Consider the following 17,412-nt stretch of genomic DNA (forward strand, 5'->3'; position numbering starts at 1 on the left):
AAATATACTTATATACTTAAATATACGTATATAATATAAATATACTACATTTCTCGACCTGCCCCAAAGGCTCATATTAGTAATTTCATAACCCATGACACTAGTTTACTGAGGACATGTCTGTTTAATCCACTGATAAAAAGGTATGCGTCACACCTGTGTACACCTGTGTACACCTGTGTACTGTGTACTGTACTGATACTGCGGGCCCAGTTTCCTTCTGTCACAGAGGTCATACAGTTAGCAGAAATTAACTGTGGTAGCCCATCTGTAATAACTGAAACGTACCAGCAACCTTACTGTGCTGTTTCATATATTTATTTGTTTGTTACATTTTGTTTGTTTACTTTATCCACATTATGTCCAGTTTATGTACTCTCTGTTTCTTAAAAAAAACCTCTTTGGACTGTGAAAGATATTACTCGACACCACTATGTATGCTACTTTATTATTTATTATTCGCAAAAGAAGAACCTTCATTTTTGATCAGTGTGTGTGATTGTGTGTGTGTAAGTGTGTTACACACCCACATATGTTGTATGACTTCAGAGTCTCTGCATGTGATTAAGCAACATCTCCTCACTCAACATAGTCTCTCTCGCTGTCTCTCTCTCTCTCTCTCTCTCTCTCTCTCACTTTCTTTCTCTGTCTGTCCCTCTTCTCTCTCTCTCTCTCTCTCTCTCTCTCTCTCTCTCTCTCTCTCTCTCTCTCTCTCCATCTCCCTGTGAACTGGGCAGGGCTGGAGTACACCACAGACCTCAGTCAGTCTGTGTTTAGTTGCGGAAATTTAAACCAGGATGCCCATGGCCTGGTAGCATGTAACCACCCACTACTATCTTCCCCGGGACACAGAGCATACATTTGAGTAAAGGGATTGGCCAGACGCTCTCGCTAAAAGGCAGCCAATCAGAAGGGGGATATTTTACCAGTCTTAGGCTAGTTGTATGGGAGATATTGACAGTGTCATGCCCAAGTGGATGAACTTCCGACAGTCCAAGGGAGCCAGACGTGTGAGTAAAAATGCCTTTTTAAGGCCTTTTCTTAAGACGTCTGGTGTTATCTGTGGTGATCTTTACGGTATTTGTTTGGGTGACTAGCAGTGTTTAATCAAATATTAAGCATATATTGAGTGTTCTGTTATTCATGTAGTTCTTTCCATCAGATCTGTCAGCCGTGCACTGGTTGTGTTATGATGCAGTTGGGGATTTTAGCTTGTCCGTTTCTGTTTTGTTTTTAGGTCTGTTAATTGTACTTTTCAAATTATACACTTGAGGAATGAACTGTGATGAAGCAATTAAGAAAACCTGTGTGAGGTGAATTGTGTAGAGAAAATGAGGAAACATTAGTGTGTGTTCTGTGTATCTGCGTTCTGTGAGTTTTTAGGGAGGAGTTCCTACATCCATCTCTCTTCCCTCATTGTTAGTGTGTTTGTGTGTTTGTGTATTTTTCAGTCACTGTGAGCTTATACCATCAACTCGTTTCCTTTTTTCTCACTACCTCAAACACAGGCGTGTGCATGCAAGCCCACGCACGCACACACACACACACACACACACACACACACACACACGCGCACACACACACACACACACACACACACACACACACACACACACACACACACGCACACACACGCGCACACACACACACACACACACACACACACACACACACACACACACACAAAAACTTGGCCATAATAATTGGCTTTGCCAATCACATTGTGCATTTCTATTTAAGACTGTTCCAGATCCTGTCTGAGTCTGTCTCACTAAGGGCAGAATTATTTCCTGTTCTTTAACATATTGCTTGACCCACCAATGTTAAGAGTACAGTGATTATTATGCACTTTACCCCTCAGTGTTATTTTTCACATTTAAGTACATACTTATACTGCATAGCAGTGTGCAAAAGAGCATCTGGGTGTGTGTGTGTGTGTGGTTGCGTGTGTGCATGTGTGTGTGCGCACGCTTGGAATCACACTAAGCATGATCTCACTCTTGGAGTGAGCGTCCTTTCTCGAGCTCAGGAGGGAGTGGTAGTCTCAGCACTGAATGTTTGGTCAGTCACATTTATCCACGAGTCCCAAACCTTTCCATCTGATGACCTAATCACTACACAAACAACACACTACACACCCCACTCACTACACACCTCAATCACTACACAAAGAACACACTACACACCCCAGTCACTATACACCCCAGTGACTACACACCTCAATCACTACACACCCCACTCACTACACAAACAACACACTACACACCCCACTCACTACACAAAGAACACACTACACACCCCACTCACTACACAACCAACACACTACACACCCCACTCACTACACAAACAATACACTACACACCTCAGTACAGTGTGTGTAGATGGTGTAGGTTGTGTAGGTGGAGTAGGTGGCGCAGGTGGTTTAGGTGGTATAGATGGAGTAGGGCACATTGTTAACATTCTAGATGAAGCCTATTCGAGTTTGGTTAGCACGGAGGCCCTGTGCTGTTACAGACCTGTTCCATGTGGGAGACTGGGCTCCATATGCCAGGAATTCCTGGCTAGCTGCGGAGAGTCAGCTCAGGATGCTCCCCCGAGGAGGGTGTTCCTGCTCTTCCTCCTCTTACTCTTCCTCCTGCTCCTTTACTCTCTCTCCAGTGCAGCCCTTGCTAATATTTTGGGGAACTCCGCTGTTATAAATCACAAACTCTCGCTCCTCCTCCTCCAGAGAAAGAGGCACACACACACACACGCACACCTACCCACCCACACACCCCAGAAAAAGAAGACACACCCATGAACTGTATCTGCTCCCTGCATACATTGAAATTCTGCGCTGAACATGTACAGGGAGCCTCCTGTTGTTGGAAGACTGAAACACCAGTTTACCCTGCAGGGTTTAACCGCTTCAGCCAGCCAGGCAGTGCGACGCCTCCCCATGGCCCCAGCAGCTCGGGGTTAATACGTAACCAGATTGGAAACAGCTCCTGCTCTGTGGATGGGCTCCCTTGCGGGCGGAGGCACCAGAGCCATTACCATTTTTTCCAGTCCTAGAAGACGTGAGCCAACCTCTCTGGGTGTGGGTCGTAAAAGTGGCATCACACTTCATTGTAAGCACATCTTAAATGCTGCAGTGCTCCCACACACACACACACACACACACACACACATATATATATATATATATATATATATATTCATGCATGAACAGCAGCAGTTAGACCCACTTGTTCACTGGGATATATAGTGGAAAGCCGATGTGCAGTTAGGTCAGTTCACAGCGCTGTGGGTGGACCCACTAGATGGCGCTGGCGGACATGGGTCAAGGGTCACGGCTATAGGGAAGGGCGGAGAAAGGAGGAAGGGACAGAAGTGTGTTTAGAGGGGAATCTTAGTTCTGTCACAGAACACTAATTTAATGGGCATGGGCATGTGTGTGTGTGTGAGTGTGTGTGTGTGTGTGTGTGTGTGTGTGTGTGAGAGTGTGTGTGTGAGAGAGAGAGAGAGAGAGAGACAGAGAGTTTAATATGTGAATTACTTAAATCTCAGATTGTAAACGCTCAGCATCCTGCTGAAAGGAGCTCTTATGTGGAGCTCTTAACAACCAGGACCCATCACAGAGCCTGCAAACACACACCTGCGTGCACCGTTATGTGTTTATTTGTCCGCCCGTTCATCCGTCCATAATTTGTATTTATCTTTCACTCTCTCTGTCTTCCTCCCACTCTCGCTTCTTTGAATCATTGAACGATATTTTTCCAAATGATCTTGTAATCCACATTGCCTTAATCTGATGTTGCCCTTCTCCTACTTCATTCTTTTTCTCTCTTTCTTTCTCTCTCTCTCTCTCTCTCTCTCTCCTCCTCCGGCCCCCCGTCCTCCTGCACGTGTGTGTGTGTGTGTGTGTGTAGCTGTCGGGCGGTTGCGAGCACACCGTAGTGCTGCAGGACTTCACGGCAGGTGCGGCGGGAGAGATGAGTGTGCAGGCGGGCCAGACGGTGGAGCTGCTGGAGCGACCCGGGGAGCGGCCCGGCTGGTGTCTGGTCCGCACCACTGAGCGCTCGCCGCCCCAGGAGGGCCTGGTGCCCAGCAGTGCCCTCTCTGTCTCACACTCGCGCAGCAGCGTCGACATGGACTGCTTCTTCCCTGCCGGCAAAGGTAGGCCCACGCCTGTGCGAGCACGCACACACACACGCACTCATGCCCATGGGGCACATATCAGGCTGCATGATCACATGTCTGGTCACAAGGACATCATGCTCCAGACACACACAAATACACACACACACAAACACACACACACACACACACACACACACACACACACACACACACACACACACTAGCTATTGACCGCTAGCGAAATGCACAGAACATGTCTATAGCTTTTATAATTTAGATGAGATGCAAGAAATTTACATTCAGATTCACGTTCCAATGAGAGAGACAGTGAACTTCAGCACACATTATGGAGGGTCCTGCTGGAGTGGAACAGGAGCTGTGGTTGTTGATTGGTTGTTGAGGGTGAGCAGTGTTCAAATTCATAACCACAGTGACATGACAACATACACATCACAGCTAGAACGGGTTTTTTCCTGGCCCAAAAAACCCGTATTGGGTTTTACTCAAAGCGTTTTTTGGCCCAAGATTCTCCAGGATCATCACCTACCAGGGTCGCTCTGTGCGGACATGAGCAGGGAACAGGGAGGCGAACAAGCAGCGATTCGCCTTAACCCTGGGTTTAGTGTGCAGGAAACGGCACGCTGGCCTATCACCTTCTGAGTTAACGGATAATTAGGTCAGGGTCATTAAAGGGCCGGTCCGAGGAGTCGTGGGAGTAGCAGTAAGGGCTCTGGCAGGCCCCCTTTTGCTCTCTCTAGGTACTAACGAGCAGCCTGTCTTTTGGACCAAGGCTCGAGCTGATTGGTCACTTCACTGGGGAGCAGTGCTGAGGGATGTCTCCTGAAGTCCATCTCTACAGTCTTCAGCACGTCCAATCCCAAGTTGTTCTGACTGGACCAGAGCAACCGTTCAACCTCTTGCCAATGCGCACACTCCTAGCGTCAAATCATAGTGTCCTCTGCAAACCTCAGGGGTTTAACAGCTGGGTCTTTGGATGTGTAGTCAGTGGTGTATAGAGGGAGTAGTAGGGAGAGGGCGCATCCCAGGACCATACCAGTGCTGACTGGTATGAAATGGTGGTGGGGGAGGGCGCGCTACAGTGGGCTGGGAGAGATGGAGGGGAGAGTTTCTGGAATGATGGTGTTGAACCCGGAGCTGAAGTCCACAAACAAGAGCCTTGCATGTGTATTGCAGGATATATTGCAGTTCTACGTGGACTGCGTCATCCACTCACCTGTTTAACCGGTCAGCAAACTGCAAGGGGTCCAGGTGTGCTGCACCGTTGTTCGGGTGGGCTGACACCAACTTTTCACAGGTATTGAGCAGGCCCTCGGCACACCTTTGCAGGGTCGTTGTCTGAAAACCTGCTTTTCTGCGAAGCTTCTTTTCGTCGCTCTGATCTCCTTGGTGAGTTCCTGGCCTGCTCATACAGGGATCTACTCCCTCTTCTGTAGCCCTGCTTATGGCAGCTTCAAAAACACTGCAGTGAGTGCAGTGAAAACAACCTCTCCTCGCCTGTCTGTTTCCTCACTGGCTTTGCCTGTAGGTTGCGATAAGATGACACCACCCAGGACAAAGGAGGGAAACTCACGGTGAATAAAGCAGCTCGGAGTTTATGGACAGTTTCTTCTGTTCTGGCTGCAGGGTGCCTTATTTACACTGTGTCATCTGCTCACCCACCTTTCATTTTCCCCTGATGGCTTTCTGCGATCCACTCAGTATAGAAGCAGATGTACTCCACTGTGAGGAATGCAGTTACCAGGTGTCAGTGAACCAAAGGGCAGTACAACGGTCCGACTTACGGTCGGTCCCGGTGAGCGGAAGCAGCTCATCCATTATGTGGGACGTGGAGCAGATCTTCACACACACACACACACACACACACACACACACACACACACACACACACACACACACACACACATTTATAGGGTAGAATGACAAGTTAAATCTGATGTTTTGTATTTGTGTGTATGTGTGTGAGTAGTATTATTGCATCATATTGTGGGAATGCTTTTTCTGTGTCTGTCTATTTAAAAGTATGTACAGTATTTGCATTACAACAGGATTTGTGTTTGTGCATATATTTGTGTGTGTTTGTGTGTATGGTGTACTGTGTGTGTACTGTATCTGTGTGCTCGTGTATGTGTGTAGGTATGTATCGTGTATATGTGTGACATTGAGACTGCATCTCTGTCTGATTCGTGGAGAGTGAAGTAGGTAAGGTGACTAGTCGGTGTTGTGACATAAACCCTCCCTTTCTAAAGTGGGGCACTGCAGTATGTAGTCCTCAAGTCTTTCTAGCTGTGGATGGACAGACAACCACACACACACACACACACACACACACACACACACACACACACACACACACACACACACACACACACACACACACACACAGAGTTCTTGACTTCCCTTGTTTTGCTTGCAAATGATATCTTTCTGTAATCTGGTGTTAATAGGCTCTTTGTGTCAGAAGGGAAGTGCAGTTTCAGTACTAGTTGGATATTCAAATTGCACTTTCCAACACTTCCTAAGCTCACTCCCAGCCTGTCTGCTTCATGGCTTCACCCTCTCTCTGTCACACACACCCCTCTTTCTCTCTCTCTCTCTCTCTCTCTCTCTGTCTCCACCCTGGTCCCTCCTCTGTGTTGTGTAGAGCGCACTGAAGTTATGTCTCCAATTTTTCCTGAACTGCTTTAAGCCACACGTACTCTCTGTCTGTCTGTCTGTCTCTCTCTCTCTCTCTCTCCCTCTCTCCCTCCCTCCCTCATCCATCTGTCTCTCCGTGTCTCTGGCCATGCGTGTGGGGCAATAGAGGGTCACTATGCGAAGGGGGCGGTCATGTTGTGCTTGTGGAAGGTGTTTCAGTTGGATTATTAAAAAACTGGACTGTTGTAAAGGAACAGGTGCGTAACCTCTTTTATGGCCATGTGTGTGTTTTCAGCTGCTTTTTTGTCCAGTTGTGTTTTACAACATTGAGGCATCCGTACGCTCTGCATTTTTAACCCTTGAAGGTCGTGTGTGTGTGTGCGTGTGTGTGCGAGCGCGCGTTTGTATGTGAACTGTGCGTGTGCGTATGTAAGCGCTTGCGTGTACGTGTGGTTTTTGGATATTTTCTTTTTCTTCAGTATGCTACGTGACATTGTGGTGTGTGTGTGTGTGTGTGTGTGTGTCTCAGCTTTGCAGGCTAGTTTCAATGGCTAGTTAATGATCATGTTAATTGGGTGACTGGGGTTGTGTCAAAGTTTCGACTTCAGTGCCACAGAATCACAAAGAGCTGGATCCTGACTCCCCAACAACCTGCATCAGGACAGACACTCCCGCACAGCTGGCTGTGCTGGCTCAAACAGTCCTGGAGTAACACTGTGCTGAACAGCTGCCTACTTCACACGCACACTGTGCGATTCTTTTTTTTTGGCAAGCGTTTCATTTCAGGTGATCTGTGTATGTTGAGGGTTTTTTAATAACTTCATTAACTAAACCTAGTGGTGCTTTATTGACAATAAGGTCCAAACCAATTGCAGGTTTTAAGATGTCGGATTGCGTGAGTGTTTGAATCTGTACAGTCGGTGTGTTTCTGGGAGGAACACAGCAGGACTGCCTTGCTAGGGCAGGCTCAGCTAAAGATGACACAGTCCAACTATAGATTTGAATCATTTTCCTTTGATGGAATTTCATTTAGGGTTTTTTTTCATTCACTTCTAATGCCATTTAATCATTTTTTCAGTTTATCTTATTTTTGTGAGGTGAAATTTAAATCTAATTATCTTTATATCTGTCGTTAATGTTTTTAATGAATATCATTAGTCACTTTAGCCTGCTTCTCCGGATTATTTCTCAGTTTTCTTCTTTCCCTCTTTCACTCTTGAAAATTGCTGTGGTTAATTTGTGCTGTCTTTTGCATGTTTGTGGAGTTGAGGTGGTTGGATTTTGTGCCTGTGTGTGTGTGTGTGCACGCATGCATGTGTTTGTGTGTGCGTGTGCACGCTATGTTGTCTTGTAACCTAATTTCTCTATCCGCAAGCTTGTCGCTCCTGGGCTCCGTTTGCTGTGGAGGCTCAGATCAGGTGCAGCACTCAGATCTGCAGCCATGGCGCGTCTGCCCTCCAACTGCAGGCGCACTCCATAAGACTCTTAAATTTCAGGCTGCGGATCCTTTCGGGTCCTCGGCGCCTCTTTTATCATTTGGCACATTTTCAGTAAGGGTCCAGGCACCTGCATCTGTAGCGTTTGGAGAGAGGAAGAGCCTCCCCCACAAGCCCGTCTCCCTCTGCTGTGCCGTTTCTTCTCGAGCAACAGCAGGACTCGCACCTGCGTCTCTGCCCCCGACATCCGTCATGGAAACTGCCTTTTTTGGGGGCGGGGGGGGGGGTGTTTCTCAGGCGAATGGCGGAATGGGGGACGTCGTGAAATATGTGGTGGCGTCGGGCACGGTGCGTTGTCCGGTTTTATCTGGGACAGATGAAAACACAGTAATGGAACGCTGCCTCGGGTGTGAAGTCCTCACTAACTGATGCCTACCATCGGAATGCCAAAGTGTCAGAAAGCTGAAAGAGTCAAGCTGTTCGTTTTAGACAATGAGGGCTTTTGTTTTCACACGTGCTCAGTTGGGATCTCCCCTCAGACAATGGGCATGGGAAAGCTAAGGGCCCCATGTTGACCCGCACCCTGGGAGAGAATCGGGGCAAATCAGAGTTGTCGCTCAGGGCACAACTGTTCCAGGGGACTGATGGCCCAGTAGTTTGGAAGTATTGTCAGGATTGGGCCGGGGGGGGGTCCCACATACAACACACACTGGAGAGCAGAGAGAAAATGACCTTCGACTTTTTAAGCTCTTCTGAAATACCTTATCTTTGAGAGTTGCCAGGTTTAATAAGTTTGAGTGATGACCTCAGCCTTTTCGAGGTTCGAGTATTATATACCTGCTCATATACCTGATCAACCTGCTTGCTAAATCTCAGGATCTTGATTCAACAAAAGACCTCACATCCATACATACTGAGTATATAATTAGATATTATACAGAAATGTCATATAAGCAAATTCACTGAGAGGAGTTTTGATAGGCTCTCGACTAAAGTAAATCTAATCCAGTTCTCTTATCACTATTAAGTGCTGGTTTTCCATTGGTTCACACGCCAATGGGTGTGGAAAGTGAACTGAGTCCTGGTATCTCTCAGTGGTATGTTTTCCCAGCACAGAGCGACTTCATACCACATCACGAGATCAGGTTGGTCCGGTTTGGCCATTGCTCTTGCATATGTCTGACTTTTTATCCAATCACAAGGCTGGACTGTGAAGTATGTGCTGACACCTACCGGGTCTGTGTCGCTGGAAAGATGACTTTCTTATCAACATACCAGTTCCGTGCTCCAATCAGAAAAGGGGATTCGGTCATCTTGCCTTCGGTACTGTTGAGTTTAATTTGGAGATTTTGGGCTACTTGTGTATCTTGTTCGGCTATGCCAGAGTTATGCTAGAATGTGTCAGGTCTTGCGTTGCCGTTGACGCTTTCAGTAGCTTCCTTTAAGCTCGTATCACTTTTACATTTGACCTGAGGCTAACAATGTCGGCCTGACTGTATTTAGCATTCATCTGTAGTTGGATGGGAGTGAGTCGTTTATTATGTTTATTGGTAACTCTAGCTACCAGTTATAGGAGTGGATAGGATATTAATTTTCTGGTTATCTCTAGCTTCATCTGTTTGGCTGCTTTGCTCTGTCGTAGAGAACTATCCAGTGGGCAGTACAGATGTGAAGTCGGAGTCATCGTCATCCCTGCAGCCCCAGGTGTCCGTCAGCTCCCTGCCCAGCAGCTCGGCCGGTCCCAAGCGCTCCGGGACGACCGGGAACACGCTGAAGAAGTGGCTGACGAGCCCCGTGCGGCGGCTGAGTCACGGTAAGGGCGACAACGCCAACGCCAAGAAGCCCAACAGCAAGCAGCGCAAGCGGGACGGCCGCAAGAGCGTGGACCTGGGACCCCAGCCCGAGGACAGCGCGGAGGAGGTGAGCCGAGGTCAGGGAAGCCTGTCCTATGTGAGGCGCAGCCGAGCCGAGCTGAGCAGAAATGAGTTGAGGTTAACTGGATTTAACTGAGTTGATTTCAGTTGAGTTGAGCTGAATTAAGTTGACATGAGAACAGTTGAGATGAGTTGAGCTGAGTTGATCAGGATTAAACTCAGGATTAAACTGAGTTGACCTGTTCTGACCTGAGCTGACCTGATCTTGCCAGGGCTGTGTTGATTTGAGTGAAGATGAGTTAAATTGAGCTAAACTGAGATAATCTGACCTGAGTTGACCTCAGTTGACCTGAACTAAGTTAAACCAAATATTGAGCTGAAAACACTCTAAATGATTTAGCACTGCTCACAATGATTCTTTACCACACACACTCGACATGCACATACATCATGAGCCCTGTGTCACATGTAGCAGGCCCTTCTCATTTACTGTTAGTCCATACTGTGTTTGATGCTGCTGTAGAACGCACTATCACAGACACAGTGAGCAGGTAGGGAAGTGCGAACAACACTGTAAATTCAGGACTGCTGTTCAGAGTCAGAAAATCTTATATAAATAACTTTTCCGTGTTAGCTGCTCCCAGGTGACTGCAGGAGTTTTATATGCCTCACCGTCAGGGATTGAAGGACTTTTGTTCTCTCTCTCTCTCTCTCTCTCTCGTTCTTACCCTCACGCTCCCACTCACTCTCACCTGCTCTCTGTCTGTTTGAAGAGAGGGAGAAGAGGCGTGAACAGCGGAGGAGAGGAAGAGGCTGAAGACGATCCCCACACACCTCTGCCTCCCCCGATGGAGATCATTAAAGATCCTTCTGCTCAGGAGGAGAAGGTAGACCATGGAATATGGTCACACCCACCACTCACTTCACTTACCAACCCATCACTTCATTTGTATTTATATTTATCCTTATTTTATCAATTATATTTATTATTTATATATGCAGGCATATATAATGTTATGTCATTTCAATTGCTTATTTATGTAGTTTTGACATATACATAATAAAATATTACATATTTTACATATTTCTTATTTCATCTGCCCATTGTTTAGTACTGTCTTTACCCACAGACTAGTGTTTTGTACTAGCTGTATGTTACTGACCCTGTCATGTCTTATCTGGCTTTCTCAAATCATTTTACAGTACCTTACCATCCAACATTTAACGCCATCTCTCCACACCTCTCTATCTCCCTCTCTCCCTCTCTCTCTCTCTCTCCCCCTCTCTCTCTCCCTCTCTCTCGCTCTCTCCCCCTCTCTCTGTCTCTCTCAGACTCCGGAGCCTGGCTCTTTCCCATCGTTTGGCAGTGTGGCCGTATCCGATCAAACACCTCGGGATCCAGAAACAGAAAAGAAGAACAAAGCTCTGAGGGGACGCATGTAAGGATCAACGGCATATTAATGAGCATGGGTGTGTGTGTGTGTGTGTGTGTGTGTGTGTGTGTGTGTGTGTGAGAGAGTGAGAAAGAGACCTAGGAGCCTAATGGCCAATGCCCATCACCTTCCCGTAGGTTCGTACTGAACGAGATGGTGCAGACGGAGAAGGACTATGTGAAAGACCTGGGTATAGTGGTGGAGGTAAGCAGTTGGGACTACAACCGATGGATCTCAGTCAACATTGCGTCAATCAAAACCACAAACAGTAGAGTGTTGTCCTATATAAACTAGCTGCCCCCGTGAGGGGTGAAGCTTGTGCTTGGGCCATGATTATTGTGAGAGTTATCATTTGGATGATGTAACATTTCATCTGTTCTAGCTTTCAAAAATAAAACTATTGGGAGGTTGTTTTGTGCTGAGAAAAGTTTATTTGCTTGAAAGTTACTCGATGTCCCTATTTCCTTCGCAAAATGCCAGGGCACATTTTTATGGTGGGCCTTTAAAAATATAACTGAACTACTCATCTCTCTTTTTTCTCCATGTCAGGGTTTTATGAGGAGGGTTACAGAGAAAGGTGTCCCGGAAGACATGACGGGGAAAGATAAAATCGTTTTCGGGAACATCCATCAAATCTATGACTGGCACAGAGAGTGAGTTGCGTTTTTGTGTCATTAGAATGACATCACACCAGTCCTTTATTTATTACCATTATCTGTGTCTGACCAGCCAAGACATACGACAATGACACAAGCGAAATACTTTAAATTAATTTCTCTCAGTCAACACAACTCCTGAAACATTTCATTCCACTTCTAGAATTCTTTAAGAAAAAATGCTCAAAATATGAAATGTTTTTATTATGTAATGTGTACTTTACATAAGGCACCATCAGTTTGTGTCAGGAGATGAATGGCTCAGTTTTAAATCCACTTGCTTATACAGTTTGTTTGTCAAGAGAATGTTTAAACATAGTTTTCAAATTTTGTTTGCATTCACCAAACTCCAAAACCCCAGAACAATAATGCATTCAACATAGCACTACATAGGCTGACTGTTTTGCATAGAACATGCGAGAACTTTCCAGGTAAATTGTGGGTTTATAACTTTTGTATTCGTGGAAATCACATTGTAAGCAAAAAACATTCGAAATATGCACTTGGGTAAACTATACTGAATTACTGAGAAATGGTGTATTCATAATGATATTTACAATATTGGACATCTTATTTTAGACAGTCACAGAGTACAGATTGTGTGACATGAGTATACACGGAGAGAAACGCATGCATTACGGCTAGAGTTTCCTGGTAGATATCAGATTAATTTAACCATTTCAGCAGGGAAATATGGGCATTGGCACTGGCACCAGGACAGGAAGAAGAGAGAAGAGTTTACGAATATGTCCAGAAGGTTTCCTCAGCACTATCAAAATGTTTCCTTTGAAAGGTTTTTCATGGGAGAACTGGAGAAATGCGTACAAGACCAAGACAAGCTGGCTGAACTTTTCATCAAACATGTAAGGACAAAGGGTATATTGTTTGTTTGTTTGTTTGTTTTTTTGTTTGTTTTTTTGTTCAGAGTGTGTGTGTATCTGACCTCAGCACGTGTTTTGTATCTGCAGGAGCGGCGGCTGCACATGTATGTGATTTACTGTCAGAACAAACCTCGCTCTGAGTTCATAGTTGCGGAATATGACACGTACTTTGAGGTGAGCACTGCACAGTTAACAATGAACCGGCCACATGTTCTCCGTGGCTGTGGGCTTCACTGTGGCCCCTGTGGGAAGCAGTAACACCTATCACTGTCGTTCTGTGCTCTGATAGGAGGTGAAACAGGAGATCAACTCCAGGCTGTCCATTAGTGACTACCTAATCAAACCCATTCAGCGAATCACCAAATATCAGCTCCTGCTCAAGGTAAAGCCTGGAAAGATTGGATTTATCACAACAGCTCTGCAATATTAGCAAGACGTTGTTGGGGTTTTTTTTCTTTCTTTTACATAATAAAATGTATAATTACATAATCAAATCTTTATCTTTTAGGACTTTTTAAAATACAGTTCGAAGGCAGGATTGGACTGTCAGGAAATAGAGGTAGGAGGTTTGGGGCGTGTGCGCGTGCGTACGTGCACGCCTTGTTCGTGCCGTCTTTCTTCTTACGTAACTTTTAACTGCACGTTTCTCTCTTCCACCACCCCACACCCCCTCACCCACAGAAAGCGGTTGACCTGATGTTTCTGGTGCCCAAACGCTGCAATGATATGATGAACCTGGGTCGGCTTCAGGGTTACGAGGTGCGCTCGCCGTCTGCAGCCATGCACGGTTCAGAACGGAGCCGTTCTGGCAGGGCTGCTGAATTAGGGCCAGTTTTTGGTAACGCGAATGATGCAGATGGTTTAACTTCATGGTAGAGAAGCACTCCTACTTTAAGATGCTCTGTGAGGGCCCGATCGGCTCCATTTGCATTGTAAACTAGGTGCTTTAAATAAAAGAAATGGACGTGCGTTGTCATAACTGATGTAAGTAGAGTCGGCTTGAACTCTGTCGAGCTACGTAACAGTGTATAGATGATGTAGTCCAACCCTAACGGGTGTGTTTGTGATTGTGTGTGTGTGTGTGTGTGTGTGTGTGTGTGTGTGTGTGTGTGTGTGTGTGTGTGTGTGTGTGTGTGTGTAGGGTAAACTGACGGCTCAGGGAAAGCTTCTTCAGCAGGACACGTTCTTCGTGACGGAGCAAGACTCGGGTGTCCTGTCCCGCAGCAAAGAACGCAGAGTCTTCCTCTTTGAGCAGATCGTCATCTTCAGTGAGCTCCTGCGCAAAGGTTCTGCCACCCCAGGATACCAATTCAAGAGGAGTATCAAGGTATCCAATGGAAACCGGTTACTTAGGTTACATCAGACTGCTTGTGAGGCTGGTGGACGGGACAGTGTACTTCATGCTCGGTTTAACGGATTTTATGTGCAGTGGCTTTTACCTGAAGCAGTGTGTTCATGTGTGTATCTGCTCAGGTGAGCTATCTGAACATGGATGGGCAGGTGGAAGGCGACCCTTGTAAATTCGTGCTGTCGTGCCGTGGGTCGTCCGAGAGGCTCACGCTCCAGGCGGCTAACGTGGACATCAAGCAGGAGTGGGTGCGCAGCATACGGGAACTGCTGGACCTGCAGAGTAGCTTCCTGACTGGTAACGCCTGGAGGGAGGGAGGGAGGGAGGGAGGGAGGGATGGATGGATGGATGGATGGATTCTGTTAAATTCATGTCTGCTTTTCAAGAGTTACCAACTGGATTTTATTTTTGTGTCGGCATACATTTTATCGCGTCTAGCACTCCAGAACCCACTGGAGTACCAGAAGAAGGAGTCGGGTTCCCTGAGCCGCCAGGCATCCAGCAGTAGCCGCTCCTCCTCCTCGCACTCCTCCACCCCGCTCAAACCCGCCTCTTCAACCCACGACAGCCCCGCCCACAAGCCCAGCAAGCATCAAGAGGAGGTCAGCACTCACAAACTCACACGCATGCGCATCTCGGCAGCTTTCATTCAAGGTTTCGCTTTCAAACGTGTAGTCCTTTGAAAGGAAATTTGTTCACAATTTTTAAAAAAAAGAAAAAAAAAAAAAGCTAAGCTCCTTTAACAATAAACACCATAACTGACACCACAAGCCACAAGGAGAAGCAAAACAGACAACACATGCCTATTTTCGGCGCTGAAAGCTATTTGGTACGTTAATAGCTCAGGACAGAAATCCATCTGCTAAGCTAAAACAAACCTTGTGTAATACACCTCCAGTCTTAGACTAGGTGCAGGACAGGGCTGCTGCACTGACCTCAATAAGCCAGAGTGTTGTTCTGTATTTGGGTTTGCTTTAGGTTTGTAGTTTAGATTTGTATCTGAATGTGTATTATGTTTGGCTCAGAGGTTCTCATCGCAGGGTTCATGGAGATCAGACCCTCATCGCTTGTCTTTCAGGAACGAACAGCTACTCTTAGTGGGGCGACTGGCCTAGTTTACCTCCATCCCACTGTTCCTTTCACCCCTCCCCATAATGCTTTGCAGCCTTGACATAGCCTCATTTCTGGGGCCTCAATAAATCAGCCTGTGACAGAGAGGCAGAGTGGAGGAGATATTCTGCTACATTTTTATTCCGAAGTGTCTGAAAACTCGGCTTCCTCATGTAGCTGTTCCTTCGCCTTCGTGAGAGGTAGGTCAAGGTTGGTCCAGGCAGGGAGAGTACACCAGCCCGCATAAGCCACTGGCCTGGTTAGTCATCCGAAGCCAGCTAGATACATACATATCTGTTGTATACATGCCTATGATAAAAGTAGCCTTAAGTGGTGGGAATGTTATCTTGGAGTTTGAAGTCTCTTGGGCAGTTATGGAGATTAGGGCAGTGTGCTTTTGTTTAATCTGGTTTGGGTGTGTGTGTTCACTTCTAGGAGCTGGATGAAGCAGAGTGTAACGGCTTATCATCAGTCCTGGTGACGCAGGACTACAACGCCGTAAAGGAGGATGAGATTTGTGTGGTGGTAGGAGAGAAGGTGCAAATCCTGGCGTCTAATCAGCAGAACATGTGCCTGGTGTATCGTCCTGCCAACAGCCAATCACCCGCGGCAGAGGGCTGGGTGCCGGGACATGTGCTCTCCTCAACCCAATAAAACCAAGCCCCCACCCTCCTCCCTCCCACCCACATAATAAAGCCCTATGGTCACCACTAACCAGTCAGCATTCACCTTTCAGTTTTACAACAGTGGACCCTATGCCAGGAAGACACGCCAGTCGTACTCTTCTTGAGATCTTATTGGCTAAGTAAACAGGAAGTCTGCCTGTCCCATCTCTTACTGCAGTACTGTTATGAACTGGAGATGCACACTAAGTTAGACTTGGATGTGACATCATTTCCTACTGTTGATATGGGTAAAAACAAACAAAAAAGGAAATTAATGAAATATATTATATTAATAATAATAATAAAGATTGTGTTGTATAGAGAGGAACTCGAGGTGAAATTGTTAGTGCATTAAGTGTGGATGTTTTTTGAATGTTGGTGTTCTGCCGTTTTTCATGGACTTTCTGCATTGCTCTGGAGTGCGCTGTTCCCTTCAGACAGACTCCTGTTTCTCTCTTCTCTATACCATGTTGTTTGCACACTGTGTACTATATTTTGTTGTGATAAGATTCTTTTTTTAAAGGCTTTAAAGAATATCTTCTTTATGATTTACAGATACAAAATATGGCATTTAGATTTTTTTTACTGACTCAATCTCCTGTAGAAAAACCTCCTGCACTTTTCAAAATACAAATGTATCGAAAGGACACCAAGTTGTGCAATATCACACGCCACAATGCTCATCATTGAACCTTTAATGTAACTAAGAATTTTAAATGTATTATTCTGTATTATTTTAAATTTGTACATAATATTTTTGACATTGCCATGATAGAAACATACCAGAGGAAATCTTAGCTGCTTACTCCTTCAAGGATAAGATAAATTACGGTAGGTAACACTGCCTCTTCAGTTGGACAGTTATTTTTACATTCAGCATCTTCAGATTTAGTATGTATGAATCATCTAGATCATACCAGGATGAAATGTTTACTAAAATTAGTTAAAGTCAGTGTTGTGGATGGAAGACCTTTATAATTGTCTGTTTCTGCTTTAGCAGGGTTGGGTGGCCTCACTGGGGTAGCTCCCTCCTGCAGACGTTTATGTGTACAGGAAAAAATAAATAAAACCCAGCAGGAATCTCACTTGTTAATCTCTGGAATGTGCTTCATAATAAAGCTGGCAGTTTTTCATCTTGGACATTTGGGTTGTTTACTATTTATACTAAGGTCTTCTAGTCAGGCCGGTCAATGGCATTGTCGGAGATGTGTTGTTATGACATGTTATTTTAA

At 45.8% G+C, this 17,412-nt stretch overlaps 1 protein-coding gene across 6 annotated transcripts in view; it reads left to right on the forward strand.

Annotated features, from left to right (window-relative positions):
- kalrnb (kalirin RhoGEF kinase b) overlaps positions 1 to 17,320 on the forward strand; it is a 52,102-nt gene extending 34,782 nt beyond the window's left edge. For 2 of the 6 annotated variants that reach the window (XM_035524729.2, XM_081710532.1), the window contains 15 exons: positions 3,912 to 4,158; positions 9,856 to 10,133; positions 10,861 to 10,974; positions 11,420 to 11,526; positions 11,658 to 11,724; positions 12,070 to 12,173; positions 12,970 to 13,039; positions 13,145 to 13,231; positions 13,347 to 13,439; positions 13,566 to 13,616; positions 13,739 to 13,816; positions 14,199 to 14,384; positions 14,531 to 14,702; positions 14,844 to 15,007; positions 15,951 to 17,320. In XM_035524729.2, the coding sequence (XP_035380622.1) occupies positions 3,912 to 4,158; positions 9,856 to 10,133; positions 10,861 to 10,974; positions 11,420 to 11,526; positions 11,658 to 11,724; positions 12,070 to 12,173; positions 12,970 to 13,039; positions 13,145 to 13,231; positions 13,347 to 13,439; positions 13,566 to 13,616; positions 13,739 to 13,816; positions 14,199 to 14,384; positions 14,531 to 14,702; positions 14,844 to 15,007; positions 15,951 to 16,169 (2,037 nt within the window). In that variant the 3' untranslated portion in view covers positions 16,170 to 17,320. Of the gene's footprint in view, positions 1 to 773; positions 1,011 to 2,896; positions 3,111 to 3,911; positions 4,159 to 6,790; positions 7,035 to 9,855; positions 10,134 to 10,860; positions 10,975 to 11,419; positions 11,527 to 11,657; positions 11,725 to 12,069; positions 12,174 to 12,969; positions 13,040 to 13,144; positions 13,232 to 13,346; positions 13,440 to 13,565; positions 13,617 to 13,738; positions 13,817 to 14,198; positions 14,385 to 14,530; positions 14,703 to 14,843; positions 15,008 to 15,950 lie in introns of those variants that run through there. The other 4 variants (XM_027020793.3, XM_035524733.2, XM_027020794.3 and 1 more) reach the window with 4 other exon arrangements.
- Positions 17,321 to 17,412: the final 92 nt, after the last annotated feature.

Source organism: Electrophorus electricus, chromosome 3, assembly GCF_041902795.1.
Source record: "Electrophorus electricus isolate QZ-2024a chromosome 3, ASM4190279v1, whole genome shotgun sequence".
NCBI lineage: Eukaryota > Metazoa > Chordata > Actinopteri > Gymnotiformes > Gymnotidae > Electrophorus > Electrophorus electricus.